Consider the following 15,902-nt stretch of genomic DNA (forward strand, 5'->3'; position numbering starts at 1 on the left):
CAAGAAAACACTGACAGATCAAGAGAAGATGAACACGACTGGCTAAAACTACTGCCTGATTTCCTCCCCTCCCCTTATTATCTGTCAGGTTTATGATTTAAGAGTCTTAGTACAGTACCTGTTAGTGTTGTCAAAGGCAAGACAGATTCAGCATCTATAACATCAGATGCCTGGATAAAGCCATGTGGTGACGGAACAATAAGTATTGTTTCATCATCAATTGTTTGATGAACTTGGTGTACTATGGTGGGAGACTCTAAATCCTAAATTTTAAAAAATAAAAAATAAAAGGAAACAAAAAGAAGAGATACTGACTTACATGAACAGGTTTGTTAGCACTTAGCTCCCCTTAAAATGATAGGGTCTATGAACCTCAATAACCTCATAATTTAATATGCTGAATATTGATAAGCATCATAAACCAACAAATTACTCTATATCATTTGAGTATACAGAAGACAATTATGCTGCACTGTGGGATATATGTAGTTCATAAAATTGCTACTTCCCATGCCACCCAAAGGTGATCCAGGTGTGGATGTCAATAGATACCTCTATCTGTTGTCTGTGGAGAGGGGACACTTCAGCGAGAAACTATGCAAAGTTGCCAATTTCTGCCAGCAACAAGAACTCATTTACTAATACCTTTTCAGTTTCTACTTTGTGAGTCCAAAGAAAGAAGGTGCTAGGGCAACGGGTTTCAACCTTTAGGTCTCAACCCCTTTGGGGGTTGTATATCAGATATTTAAATTCTAATTCATAACGACAACAAAACCAGTTATGAAGTAACAAAATAATTTATGGCTGGGGAGTCACCACAACATGAGGAAGTGTATTAAAAGGGTCACAGAACCACTGTTGTCTTTAAAGTACCCATGTGGCCCAAAGTACACTCTACTACATAGCTTACCTCAGTAACATAAGCACTGGCTAAGTCAGAAGGAGGTTCTTCCTGCTTAAGGTCAGTGTGGGCAATTTCTTCCTCTGTTCTGACCATAACACTGTTCATCAGTTCTGTGCTATTTTGGTCACTGAATTTAGACACATGAGCATTATTAAATGATGGTTGTATAGTCATCTTAGGCTGAGGAATTTCATCTGGGAAAGTGTCTGCTTCTAGGGCATCTGGAGGCTCAGGAAAATCAGACGAATGAAGATCACTATCAACTGTCAGTTCTGCCTGGGATATTGAAGAAGCAATGTCCTCTGTAGCAACAGTTTGAATGATGACTCTTGGTGTATGACACTGCACTGTGACATTTTCACTTGTGTTCAACAGATGTTCTGGCTGTAAAACATTAGAGGAAACTATCAGTGAGAAAATGACAATAGTCTCCACCCCCTTCCCATACCTTTCACCGCTACTGCTACTTTTATTATCCCTTTTCTACAATCTGTGTTTACTACCCATAGAGGCCCTTCCTCTTATAAATTCCCCACGTGAATTGCTGTCAATCTAATAAAACGGAAGCAGTGGAGATCAGAGGTGTGCCCAGTGGAGAATTACATGCAAAACCCTGTACCAAGGACAAGTGATGTGTATAGTAATACTCTGACACCTAACCCATAACAGACACCCAGAAATTATATAACATACGGATAAAGCATGGACAATGATCTGTTCAGGAGAAGCAGGAGCAGCAGCTGCCAGGGTTACAGTGGGACTCGTGGTCAGAGTCAGGGGAAGGCCTTGACTTGAGCTTGTTTGGAGAAGGTAGGTGCCTGGAGTACCAGTGGGCTGTAAGTGGAAAGACTAAAGAAGAAAAGGAGGCTCAGCACAGGTACAAAAGCCTACGGAGTAAGTCTACATCTGCATTTAAGACGACTAATTTGGGGGGCTGGAGATGGCTCAGCAGTTAAGAGCACTGTCTGCTCTTCCAGGGTTCCTGAGTTCAATTCCCAGAAATCACATGGTGGTTCACAGCCATCTATAATGAGTTCTGGTGCCCTCTTCTGGTGTGCAGGCAGAACACTGTATATGTTACAAATAAACAAATCTTTAAAAAGACTGATCTGAACTTAGTAGCTAGCGTTGTACTTGTCAATCATGAAGTTAAAAATGATGAATACTCTTATGTAAGCTGTCTCAAATTATCGGAGATGTAATAAATAAAACATAGGTCTTGCGCTCCCAAGCATTTCTATGTTCTGGTTTCAACTAAATATCAATACAGTAGGTTCATGAGCCACCATAGGCAATGCAGGAACCCAATTCTCAATTACCTCTAACCTTTTTGCTGTAGTAAAAATCAAAATCTCTTGTTAAGGACCAGCAAGATGTCTCGGTGGGTTAAGGCATTTGCCATTAAACCCGAGTTTTACCGAGGACCTACAAACAGACTCTTCCAAGTTATCCTTTGACCTCTATCAACACTACGGCATGTATTAATGGTAACTGCATTAATAATAAGTTTAAAATAAGCTTTTGAAAAGGCCAGAAAAACATTTATCTTTTGAAATTAAGTGTCTATGAGGAGTTCGGGTTATCCTAACAACCTACAGAGTAAGTATTTTTTGTACTTTAGGTAGTGGGTAAGCTAGTTTGTTTCTCAGTCTAATATTGTACTAGCCAAAATATCTTTCCTGTGTCCCGAATCCCTGAATGCAGGCTTTATTGCTAACAAGGAGAAAATACCTATGTCTCATGGAAAGGGCTGGTAGAAATAGAAATGATTATTAAAGTGCCTACCACCCACTGGAAACTCAAGTTTTTCTCTGCTTTCCCTAAAAGTGAAAACCAATTATTTTTCTAAAGATTACAAGTATTTCTCACAGACAGCTTGGAATCACTGCTAATACTGTATATAAGCATATACATTTCAAGTGTTTTAATAAACTTAAATCTCTACATATTTCAAGAAAATTATGCCTATGGATGTTTTGCCTGATGTCTGTGCACCTGATTTGTGACTGGTGCCCACGATGGTCACAAAAAGGTTTTGACTCTCATCCTGGGAACTGAAATTACAGATGGTTGTGAGCCACTGTGTGGATGCTGGACACTGAACTTGGGTCCTTTTGAAGAGCAGCCAATGCTCATAACTCCTGCAAAATTTCTCCAGCCTTAGTCTCTTAAACATTTGTTGTAATCTCATAAGTAAAAACCCTTAATACAATTCTCAAAACGTGTATATTTTTACCCTTTAAATACTTTATCCAAGCAAAATAAACAAGCATAAAAAAAGTTGTTTCTATCACTGTTAAATATATTGTGCATTCCTACTGAGACCACTATAGCCAAGTCCAGAGATGGAAACAATCTCTAGATACTCTGGTGATCTTCCAGAGACTTAGAGGGTATTGACTAAATTATTATATTAATATCTAATTCTTCAAAATAAATCTTGAAGCAACATGAATAGCGTTTATAGTTTCTTAATAAAATAGGAACTATTCTAGAATTGCTTTGGGAAGAGAGACATGAGCTGGGCTTTTTAGATTTTCATTGCCCCTAAAAGAAACTGTGTATATGTAAATTATGAACCCCTCGTCACCCCCACAAGCCAACCAAAGTTTACTTGAATCATATCCAGATATTTCTTTATTGGGGTAATTTAAAATAAGTGAGAGCCACAAGAGATTTCCTCTCACTTATAGAGCTACATGTAAATATATCTGTTATGCCAAAAATGTATTTTTAATATACTGAATCACTGAAGAGATTATATGGATGGTTGAAGCTGCAGCTTCTGTTATCACCCAGCATAGTAATCACATTGCTAGCCCAAAATTCAAAATTGGGCATTCATGCGTGAGTTCTTGGGTCAACAGATATTTCCCTTTCTCTTAGATAAATTTGCAGTTAGAATTCGGTCATTTTATAAGAGTGTAGTGTGTGCATAATGCAAGTACATGTGTAGGCCGGAGGTCAACATAGGTGTCTTCCTCAGTCTCTCTAACCAAACTGCAGCTTCATTTTGACTGGCGGCCATTAAACTCCTCAATAGTGGAATTACAGGACATGTGTGCTTCCGTGCCCAGGTTTTCTATATCGATGCTGGGAATTAAAGGTCTTTATTTTTACACAGGAAACAGCACGTATGAGCCATCTCCCCAGCTCCTAATAACCGTTTACTGTTTTTTACAAATAACCAGTTTGTCAAATTATAACCATTAAGGACCAAACTAAAAATTTTGTGCCCAGTGGCTAGTGTTAACTGTTTACTCAACATACTCAGTAAATGCTGAGGGGTCTGGTCCACCAACTTTTTTTTAGTAATCAGTCTGATCTAAGAGCCAGTACAAATCTATACACCTTATTCAATATTACTGTCATTTTCAGATATAAAAATGCATTGGTTTGTGGACAAATGGAGAAAAGCAGAATGACAACGACATAAAAGTGGAAGTCTAATTTATGTCTAGTGTATCCATCTGGCTTCAGAATTCTGATTTTACCTACTTAGAATTCTTGATCTTTGTTTGCATAAGAACAGCCAATAACTATTATCTGAAGTATTACTCACTGGAAGAATCTCAAATGTCTGTAGTGTTCCACTGTTTAGTGTTATTGTTTCTGAGTCAACAGAAGCAGCAGGGGAGTCTGTTGAAGCTGTAGCAAGAACAAGGACAATAATAAAATGCTTTGTGAAGTTTCTCCAGTGGATTTAACTGTCACGAAGGAAATCTCATATTGAATAATTTGCCTGCAAACCTGAAGTTATATAATGGTCTTATCTGGAATGGCACAAAGATCACACATGCACAGTAGCTAACTTCAGTCTTCTGTCAGCTTTCCCAAAAACCAGTCATGCCTACCATGGTGCTGTTTTTTTGTTTTTAAATATGATTACTTTCATACTATATAGAAAGCAATAGTGATATCATAAGGCTCATTTAGTCAAAGATACTGTAGGAACCACACAAGTGATTTGCTGATAACTCTTGGTGTGATCAGAAAGTGTTTCAAGTGTTAAGAAGTAAGAGGAACACACCAAGGCTAATCTGGAAAGAGGAAAACAAAGAAACTTAGAATGACAAAGTTTTCTAGAAATTTTAGTAAGCATTACAGACGTGGATTGGCATTTTTGTAACATCAGGTATTAGTTCTAGTGACACTGCCTCTTCCATGGCCACGGAAAAGTAATTTAATCCAAATTTAACATTCAGATACCTATATACAATTGTTATGAGGAGCAAAAACAATTTTAAAACCAAAAGATTTTATGACTGTATTTTTTCATAAGACCTTATTTGAGGGGGGTCTAATGAACAAAATTAAGAGGTGTAGTCAGAATGCTAACTAACAATAAGGAATGGGACATAGAAATCTCATTATACTCAGGTATCTTGCTGGAAGTAATAAAATACTCTTGAAAGCTATTAAATAAAGATGGTATAAACTGAGTATTAAGGTTCTACTCATAAAATATTTCCTGTCTTTCTAATGGAAATTGTCATCCTAGTGACAGCTAACACTCTCCTATAAAATAAAAAACAATGGAGGGCCCAATAATGAGTAAGGCATGAAATGTAATTAGTTTCCAAGTAGCTATGTTTTGTGGTGCTGGTGATCAAACACAGGGCTTCACCCACGCAAGGCAAGTGCAGCCTCCCTCAAAGGTAACTTTGATAGTCACTGTATAACAGACATATGGTGGTCACCATATCAACAAATGACCACTGTTTCTCAACCAGGGTATTAAGAAGGTACATTTATAAATGTGTGTGTGCGTGCATGTGTGCATGCATGCATGTGTGTGCATTTTATGTTTGTTCTAATGACAGAAAGCAGTATTTGCATCTTATACATGAAGTCAAGAAACACTAAGCATGTTGTAATAGGAGGGTGTCCTGAAAAAGACTTACTCAAAATGCAATAAATAATGCCTGGGTGTGATTACCAAGTGTGTACTTGTGTGCAGTAACCTTTTCATAGGCAAACAGCATCATGTAGGACCACCACCACCACCAAAAAAAAGGGAGGGGGGCAAGTGGGTATATGGTAAAGATGGTTCCAAGAATTGGAACTCATTTCTATTATTACAGCCAAAGAAATGTCAGAAAGGGGGAAGGAAGGTAAATTTGGAGCTGAAGTGAAAAATCATTCCTTGTTCTACATGGCTGGGTTCCTGAAATTTTCTAAGTACAAAACTGACAGGCAAAGATAACCAAGAGATTAAAAACACTCAAATTGGCCCTTTACTACCTTAATCTCTTTTCAACCTTTATAAAGATCCTGTTTTAAAAATATACTACTTCAGATGCAACTCTACATTGTTTGCATTGTGGATAGACTATAAATGACATGTCACAAGGAACAGTATTTCTCTGCTTGGTGACTTATTTTTTAGTAAATTTTCTACCAGTCAGTGATTTCATGTCACACTGAACACTACTCTGCTCACTAACTGTTTAGGAAGTTTTCTAATAATCAGTGAATTAGATATTTTTGACTAATTTCTATAAAATCCTTAATTATAAAATCGAGAATGATGATTTAGAAATATGTATAATTGCTAGGTGGCTGAACTTCTTCCTGTCACACATTCATTCTTGTGCAAATGTTAACTGAGGAAAACAGAAAATGCCTTAGATCTCCCAATTCAATTTCCATCAACACTCTAGAAGACTAAAGGGCACTGGAGCCATTAACTAGATCCTAAGGCCCAATGGCAAGGAGTCTTGAGGTGCCAACACTTACAGCCGTGGGTGATCTGGACTGGAATCTGCAACGCTGCCATGGGGCTTGGAGAGATGGCTGTATTATCTTCCAAGCGGGCGACTCTGATCTGAACATGCTGTACACTGGAATTGCAATTACTGTTTGGAACTCCAGATCCTGATTTATTCTCCAAAAGCACTGGGTTGTTTTTTTGGTTCTCATGTAACTGTTTAAGACCTTTTATTAAGACTGAAGGGAGATGGGTAGACAAAAAGAACATTGACTCTCCGACAGACCACCATCTAAGCAACAAGGGAAGTAGGGTGGGAGGAGGGTAAGGAGGGAAAGTATTTGGAGTAAATAATTGTATACTTCATGTGAGAACTGTCAAAATAAAAATATAAAAACTGTAACATCCATCTAACAGACTAAAAAATGGTTAAAAAAAATTTTTTTTGGAGATGGGAGTGGTCTTGCTATGTTGCCCAGGTTGGTCTCCAATTGTTGGACTTACTGATACTATAACTCAGTCCCTCAGGCAGCCTGGACTTAGAGACATGTGCCACCATGCCTGCCCAGCTTTTAAAAATACTAAAATCATTCTCTTCTTCCCATCAGAACTATAACAAAATGGAAATGGGTGGACATGGTTAAGGGTGTGGAAAGAGAACATCTTCTGTATCCTAGGTCTTCTGGCAGAATTATTTACGAAGACTACTAGTGATGCTAACACATTGTTTTTATATTGAAATGAATAATGTGCATTCTTCCACCAATGACTCAAGGGCTGCACTTGATTGCCAAAAGTAATATGTATGTAAGGTCTTTCTCTAGATTTTGCTCTTTTTGGTGGGTGTGAAGGGGACAGTGTCTCAGTCTGCAGTGATCTGCCTGCCTTTGCTTTCTAAGTGCTGGGATTACAGGTGTGAACCAGCTGCTCCTCTGTCATGATAATCTTCACTGACCTTCTGTAACTGGGAGTTCAGTCTCTCAGCACTGAATTCTTTGAAAAGTAAGCCGGAGTGCCATAAGAAGAGAAACGAGTCTGATAGCCTAGAGCAGACTCTCTAACTTAGGTTAGCACCTAAATACAAAAGTGCAAGTTTTTAAGCAAATTCAACTTATGATCACTGGAATTACTAACTAAAAACCCACAGATCTTATTTTCTACAAAACAGGGAGCTAGAGTTTTCTCCAAATAACTTAGCTAAGATATTTAAAAATATGCAACTCATTTCTGAGAAAGGTTTGTACTAAATGAAACCATGTAAAGCTTATTTCCTCTCTAAAGTTTATGTGGAAGAACAAGAACATGTGTGTGTAAATGTGCCCTGCCTTTAGAGGCCTAGGAAATAACAAATCACACGGATTCTTCTCTAGGGAAGAAAAGACAACTACTCAAAGAGACAGGGCAGTTCAGGTGAAAATCTGCTATAAGAGCCTTTACTGGTAAAGAGCTCTTAACTACTATTTTTTTCAGAAGCAATACTGTAAGCAAGTAGTACATTACCAGGAAACGAAACATCCTTATGGTTTGCAATTTGCCTTTTGATGGTCCACCATTTACTTCGAAGCCATTGTGGTGAACGGACACTGCTCCATCCCTCAGCTAGAAGATCCCAGTTTATGTCATTTTCATCAGCTACATCAAGCTCTGCTATCCTACAGATTACACAATCAATCTATTAGATCTTAAATTTATTTATAAATCCTCTTCTTACTACAGGTGATAAGACCATCAATAAAAGGAATGGTAGGTTACGCCAATGAAGAGCCATTATTAAAGAGGAAGGACTTCAGCAGTGTAAGTCAGCCTAAGAGGCAGGAAAAGCTAAAGCGCAGCCAGGGTAGCTGAACTGTAAATGGTTAGAAGCAGACCGTGAAGGAAAGGGAGCAGGCTCAACATTGCAACCAGATAAAGAACAGATTTAGTTGTACCGTGCAGCAGTGTCTTATAGTTTGGTTTTTTGATAAATTATTACTTGGCTCTAGGCTATTCCATTTATGAAGAAACTAAACGTGGTTAGAAGTTAACTATATATAAAAATGACTTAGTTGAGAAAAATAAAAGCAAAATGGAACAAACAAAACCAAAGCCAAATACAACTAAATCTGAGGCTCTGGAAGTCTACTCTCTCCTAGCTTTCTGTCACAATGACTTCGGTGTTTGACATGGAGTAGTCATAACTCTAACTTCAATGTTCTGAAGATTTTCCTGCTATGTTTTGTTCATTTGTTTTTATGGTTGTAACAAAGTGAAAACCAAGTTTAAGCCCCTGCTGCCGTTGTCCTATAGCTGTCTTCTGAACTGGTGCAAGGCAGAAGTGTTTACTTGAATCTAACTCGATGTGTGTGTGTGACTGTAAGACTAGGCCCTCGTTGCCAGCCTTAGCATAGGAGCCAAGGATTGACATGAATGGAGACTGAAGAGAGCACGTGCATGTTCCCATAGACTAAGACTGAGGCACCCTGGCAGGACGGTGGAAGAGCTTCACTGCCACCACCTTATCTCTGAATCTTTCAAGCTGCTACTTTGTTTGGGCGCTAACTAAACCAAGCATAAAGGAATGCTCAAAGAGCTCAATAGAAAGCACACAGGATCTGAAACATGGCTCTCCATGGAAAGACTGCTGCTTTTCAGTAGGCATTCAAAGAAATCAAGAGGAAAGTCAATCAAGTAGTGTCTACAGATTTGGGACACAAACCTTAGGATGAGATTGATTTCGTCTTCCTTGGTCCATTCAGTACCCCCACTCTGTTTCCAGTTCAGGTAGTTGAGCCATTTAGAACGACATTGCTTTTCTGAGCGGGTACCCACTCTTTCAGCTACAGCTGCCCAAGACACACCCTGTGTGACAATGTCACCTGGCTCCGTGCTTGTTAACTCATGAACTACTTCTGCAAGTCTCTTTTCTTCTTCTTCTGTCCATTTGCCTGAAAAGGAATTCATCCAGTCTACATTATCTTTTGAGTCATTACAGGATCCATCCCCATGTCTAAGTACAAATGCAAAGTTAAGTAGTGTTGATTAGTTGGTCTATTTTGCAGCAGCAGCACTCAGCTTGGAAACCACATGTACTCACTAGAATTATAATTTACTGGCTTTTTAAGGACAGAAGTATTACCTAAAATGTAAGAATTATGTATCTCAGGTTGTACCAAGTCTTTGTATAGAAACAATAAAGCAGGCAGCAACAATGAAATAAACTTAGAAGCTATTCAAATTAAGAGTAAATATTAAAGGACATATGGAATAACATTTATGAGCTCATCTACTTCAGTAAAAACTAGATTCTACCATTATTTGTGCCACTTTCAAGCTCTTGAGACAATGTATTAGTTAATCATGACACTGATATTTTTATACATTTTCATTCCTGTTTTTTCTTTATCTTTAAGCTTAATATCATCTAACGTTTCTCTTCTCTTTTTATGTAATAAAGCCTGAGCAAACCAACAGAAAAGAACTTAGAATTTTTCTAGAAATTTAAAACACTTTGTTATGTCAAAACCACATTCATGGAACAAGCATTTGCTGAGTGTTCGTGGGGATAGGATGATGGACTAGGACAGAACTCTCTCTCCCAGCAGTGTGGCAAAGCACTGTGACTGTGCTGCCTTGTGGCACACAGAGAGAAGGCATCAGAAGCAATGATGTAAGGTGAAAAAGGCAAGCTGACAGGTCCATCCATCAAGATGCTGACAGAGAATGGTAGTGTGCCCCACACAGCGCTAACACAGAGTCAACACACTACCTACAGCAGTGCACAGAACCTCTGGAGCTTCACCTGAAACTGATTCATTCCGTAAGCCAGCCACACTGAAGAATGAAGGACAGTTGGCAAATTCATGTTCTTGCTGTCTATTTTGGTAATAATGATGGTGAAGGAAGTAGAGGTATTCTTAATTTCAGTTGAGTTAGGTAAGAGGGTAAAGAAAAAGACTAAGAAGTTGCAGCTAAACTTAAAAATTTTTGAAATTAGAAGACTGAATGAACATGGATTATGGATCCTTCAGGAGCATCAGGACCAAAGGAGACCTATGAGAGTATCTACTGTAACCCACTTTACAGAGGAGTTAAGGCTCAGAAAATAAACAATGGCAGAAAGTTCTTACATATCATTGCTTAGCACAAATATTAGGTTGGACTCTCGGCATTAGCGCATTTATATATATTAAGAGGTATATGCAGTTAGGTGGTGGTAGCACACACCTTTAATCCCTGCACTTGGGAGGCAGACGGATCTCTGTGAGTTCGAGGCCAGCCTAGCCTACAGAGTGAATTCCAGGCCAGCCAGAGCTATTACACAGAGAAACCCTGTCTTGAAAAAACAAACAAACATAAAAAGAGGTATATGCAGTCCTGCCAGGACACTGAAATATTAATAACCATAAATTTACTTATGGAAAAATATAATTCAAGTTTGAGATCCATGAAGTATATACAACCTCTAAAATATGTGCAAAAAACAAAAACAAAAAAATCTAGTTGCCTTTTATCTATTAAACTGGAGGGGGAAAAAAAAAAGGCCAGGAAAGGATTGTCTAAATTAAGGTGAATGGCACAGTATCTGCTGAGGCAGGAGGCTCACTGAGTGACAGGGAAAGCCCCCAGCAGCAGCCCCGCACTACAGTACCTGTGTTGCAGGTATCCTTCATCAGCCGGCAGCGGTCTTTGACAGAGGATGCACTTCTTCCCAGGGCCGCCCCTATGGTTGCCCAGTCATTGCCATGCTTTATCCGGAGCCTAGAACAAGAGTCTGCCAATCAGCATTTGGGTCAACTGTTTTCTCCCTTTTAATTTCATCATTTATTCTTCATTCTTCTTCTTCCCTTTTGAGTGGTTTGGAAGTTGTGGGCAGCAATACTTTTGAGAGCCAAAGTTTGAAAGTGTGGCCTTTTATTGGGGTCCACAGTTGTCTGTGGATGAAAAAAAAACAGGCAGCAATTGCCCTTTTCCTGGGTCAGAGAAAAAATAGATAACTTGGATATGTGTTAAAAAAAAAAAAAAAAGACCAAATTATTGATACAATTCCTAGGCAAGCCCCAGAGTTTTTTCTTTTGAGCATATTCCTAATAAGCGTCTTTAGACACCTAAAAAAGTCCAACAGATCCTTATAAATAAGATCTGTTTTCAGTCTTCTTCAGACACATATAGTCCATCACACTGCACTTTATATTTATAGCCTTAGGTCAGTGAAGCAGCATTATGCTTCTGGAGATCCAACAGCCCTTATGTGGAAGAGTCAGCCTAGACATTCAGGGGACATTCACCATGTCATAGGTTTTATATCAAGTCTTTGATCCTGGTAAAAATTTCCTAAATTTAGCGTTCAGGCCACTGAAGATATCCACTTAACTTCTTTTGTAATCCCTAATTCATGTTTTTAACAGGCAGATGAAATTATACCAGTCTGCCAGTAAGACAAAAATTACAATCATGAAAAAAAAAAAAAAATGAAAACTTACTCCTTGAGTTTCTCAATTTCTTCAGGAGTATATCTAGAAATTCAGAACAATGGAAAACAAATCAATTAAATACAGAATGTTTAACATTACCAAAATCAATTTTATTTAGAGGCCTGAACATTAGACCACCAGCCATAAAGATAATATTTGTAAAGCATTTTAAAGGGAGTTCTTAAAAGTTAAAATAAATGCTTCTACATTCTTAAAAGAAAACATCCTAGTTATTACTTTTAGCTGTAATACACATATATCCTATATCCTTTTCTCTATGAACATCCAACAGTTAAAACATCTACCTGCCTGAATGTTCCTTTATTGCAAAGTCAAGTCTCTGAAATTACAAGTGCTCCAATAGACTTAGGGATAATAGTACATGATAGGTAAAGAGAAAAAAAATTATTATTTTCTCTAGCCATGTACAGATACTATAACAATCTTTTACTTTATATCCACACAGCCAATGCATTAAAATTTTTATTTAAAAACTATATAAGGCTTTACAACTTTGTAACCAGTTGTACTACGTGGAAGGTTTTTTGAAAAGTTAGCCTAGTCATTCATTCTTGAGCCAAAAAAAATATTCTTTTTTCCCTACCACCTTAACACATAAGCTGATTCCTGAAAGGTTTCCAATGTGTTCCCATTGGCAGCTTGCTGATGGGACAGAGGAAAACCAGGATTGGGAGCTTGATGGTGTCGTGTCTATCTGGCCATATTATGCCACCTAAAATTCCAGAGACGAAAGCATCGGCAATACTACAGAACAATTCAATTGAACAATCCTGATGTCTTTCCACAAATGCCACTTTCCACAGAAATCTATTCATATTATTAGCGAAGTTCTTTTCTACTCTGGTTTTATTTAAAAACAAATGAAGTCACTAACCTAGTATACTACATTTCCAGATCAAACAGGAAACCAATACTATCAATGAATTTGGAGTTCTTTTAATACTTCCTACATCTTTAACCACCCCAACATTTACCTTCTACAAAACAAATTCTGACATAGTCAATTGAATCAAGTTTAACCTATGTAAGGTAATTCAGATTCTAATTCCTAAAAAAAGTTACGAGGTTTCACCACATAACTAAGACGTTTAGGCTAAAATATCAGTAATGATTCACAGATGCTTCCACTTGAGGGATTGACTCTAGAAAACGGCAGCTCTTTAGCCATCGCCGTTGGTTACACGCAAACATGCAAACATGCAAACATGTAGCACCACAAGTCTTCATACTTTCCCACATGGTTCCTGTCATCATACATGCGCAGGACTCTTCTATAAACTGCAAACAAAGGCCGGTTCAGCCCCCACGCTATAGTCCTGTAGAAATCTTTTCTTTCGTCTTTTGACATCTCAAAGATGATTTCTGTAGCATCTTTTATTCCGCGAGCCTAAATGGATTACATTTCTTTGATTTAGGGATTTCTGATAGAATGAATGTGGATAATCTATGCTTTTAAACTAGTTTTAATGTTAGAGGTCAACAATGACATTCAGAGAAAGACTCTACTGCTAATAAATCACATATAAACTTAAAAATGTTGCAATAATTATTCAAGTGATAATTTAAAGGCACAAAAATAAACTATCGAATTCATGTAACTCAATTTCTGTGTAACTCACTTAAAAATTGTAAAAAATAAAAACAAAGCAAAATTAATCACCAGCAATCAAATAAATTGAAGGCTAAGTTTAAAAATTGGTTCTCTGAAAGAATAAATCAAATGATCAAACTCCTAAAAACAATCAACTTACCAACATGGATTCTGAAAAAGATAGAAAATCTAATAGACACAAACCAGATAATTAAAAAAAAAATAGAGTCCTTTTGATCTTTCCATAATTAATAGTGTCAGGTCCAAGTGATATTATCAACAAACACTACGAATATTCAAGAGAAGATAACTGTGGTGATAACTTCTGGTTTTATTAGGCTAGCATAACCTCAGTAACAAAACAAAATGACAAAATATTCATAAACTAATTTTGAGGCCACGTATAAAGCTTACTCTGAAATTCTACTATATTAGTGTCCTAAACTCAGAGACGTATAAGAAAATTAAAACATTGACAGAAGTCTACCCCAGCAGGAGAAGCTTCTGTGAGTTTCAAAACAATCATTACTCTGATGACTCATATCAGCACATTTACAGAAAACATGTCAAATTTCAAAATATAAAGAAAATACTCATAAAAGATAAAAAACTTGTGCTGAATCAGGGTTAGCTGCTTATCTAATAAAACAACATACCAGAAATCATACTTGAAAATAATTATTTGTAGAGAGTGTTATGCATATAGATAGTCAAAATTTTTTGGAGGAAAAACAACAACAAAGCACTGTATCAAACTGCCAAATATATATATATATACATATGTATATATATATATATATCAATCAATAGACATTTGCATTTCTATACAAAGCTTAGAAAAGTCATGGAGAACATACAATTTTAAAAACTACTAATTCTTATACAGAGTCAGTGTAATTCCAATATAAATGGTATCAGATTTCATTCCTGCAAACTGTAAGTTTTTAAGAAAAGAGAGCTAAGACATTCATGAAAGGTATCGCCTTGCCAGGCATTAGTATTGAAGCTAGCATTGTACCGGTACAGGGAGTAAGAAAAAGACAGGCTAGAGAACAGCTGGGAAAAAGAACCCCACATCATACACAAGGTTGGGGCAATTGTTATTCATACATTAAAAAAAAAAAAAAGCCCTACTTCAAAATTAAAACTAATTGCAAAAGTATGAAATGTGAACAGGACAATAAAAAAGACATTTCATACATTAAGAAATTTCATACATATGAGATGTTATCTTACACAAACATGCAAATCAAAGTAAAAAAAATGAAAAACTGATACTAAAATTAAATTTTGTAAGTAATTATTAAGAGAAAGAAAAGATGGGCCCTAAATTTTGATAAGCTATCTTTAATGAACAACCTACAAATTCTTAACATATACCATATATTATGAACATCTAGCAGAAAACAAAGCAAAACCCATAGCAAAACAGAGAAAATACAAAGAAAAAATTAAAAACAAATACAATGGTCAATAAGCATCTAAAATTATTTTACTTGAAAATCAACAGCATTAACCTAAAGAATAAAAATAGGCATTTCCTATGCAATGAGCAACCTGAGACATATTTGTTCAGTGAAACACAGCTAGCCAAGCCAGTAGAATATGGCTACCCCCCCCAAAAAACCCTCACAAAAAATACTTTATAAAGTAGAAGTACTTTAAAAAGTACTTCTTTTTACGTAACTGTCAAAACCAGGTAAAATTACAGTAGTATAGATAGATCTTCTAAAAAGTTTAGCATCTTTTCTAACATTTACTCATAGAGTTTCAGCATTGCAGGTAATTAAGCCCAGGACTTAGTGAGCACCTATGCGCTTGGCACTGTGGGACAGTAAGAATCAAGCATGTTTGCCCTTCTCACTTCTGCTTGTCACAGTTACTTTCATTTATCATTTTGCCCAATCAATATACAGACTGTCTGACATTTAGCATTTTTCTGAGAGCACCACACAATAAGAACTAAAAACAACAAATTATCTTTCCCCTCGCAAGACTGACACATCTTTTCAACACTGCCTATTCTTATCAATCCTGTCATTATTCTCCAGATGACTTAATATCAACACTGCCCCAAGTTATTTCAGCTCCTCCTTAGTATCTCCTCACTAGGACTCTACACGGAGTATGCTTTCCCCTGCCAGTTTGAGTTCCTGCCATTCTCACCCAGTCTACTGGCAGATCTTAAATCCGTCAGGATCACTAAAGTAGAAGGAAGGGTCTTTG

At 37.1% G+C, this 15,902-nt stretch overlaps 1 protein-coding gene across 3 annotated transcripts in view; it reads right to left on the reverse strand.

The window, feature by feature from the left end:
- The window catches only part of DMTF1 (cyclin D binding myb like transcription factor 1), a 43,876-nt gene that overhangs the window by 1,400 nt on the left and 26,574 nt on the right, over positions 1–15,902 (reverse strand). For 2 of the 3 annotated variants that reach the window (XM_084784386.1, XM_084784385.1), the window contains exons 8-17: positions 13,315–13,472; positions 12,074–12,106; positions 11,242–11,351; positions 9,310–9,538; positions 8,115–8,266; positions 6,644–6,853; positions 4,467–4,552; positions 1,598–1,753; positions 911–1,288; positions 119–263 (exon numbers count right to left, since the gene is read on the reverse strand). In XM_084784386.1, the coding sequence (XP_084640512.1) occupies positions 119–263; positions 911–1,288; positions 1,598–1,753; positions 4,467–4,552; positions 6,644–6,853; positions 8,115–8,266; positions 9,310–9,538; positions 11,242–11,351; positions 12,074–12,106; positions 13,315–13,472 (1,657 nt within the window). The remainder of the gene's footprint in view (positions 1–118; positions 264–910; positions 1,289–1,597; positions 1,754–4,466; positions 4,553–6,643; positions 6,854–8,114; positions 8,267–9,309; positions 9,539–11,241; positions 11,352–12,073; positions 12,107–13,314; positions 13,473–15,902) is intronic. The other variant, XM_084784387.1, reaches the window with a different exon arrangement.

This window comes from Acomys minous, assembly GCF_964271855.1.
Source record: "Acomys minous genome assembly, chromosome: 6".
NCBI lineage: Eukaryota > Metazoa > Chordata > Mammalia > Rodentia > Muridae > Acomys > Acomys minous.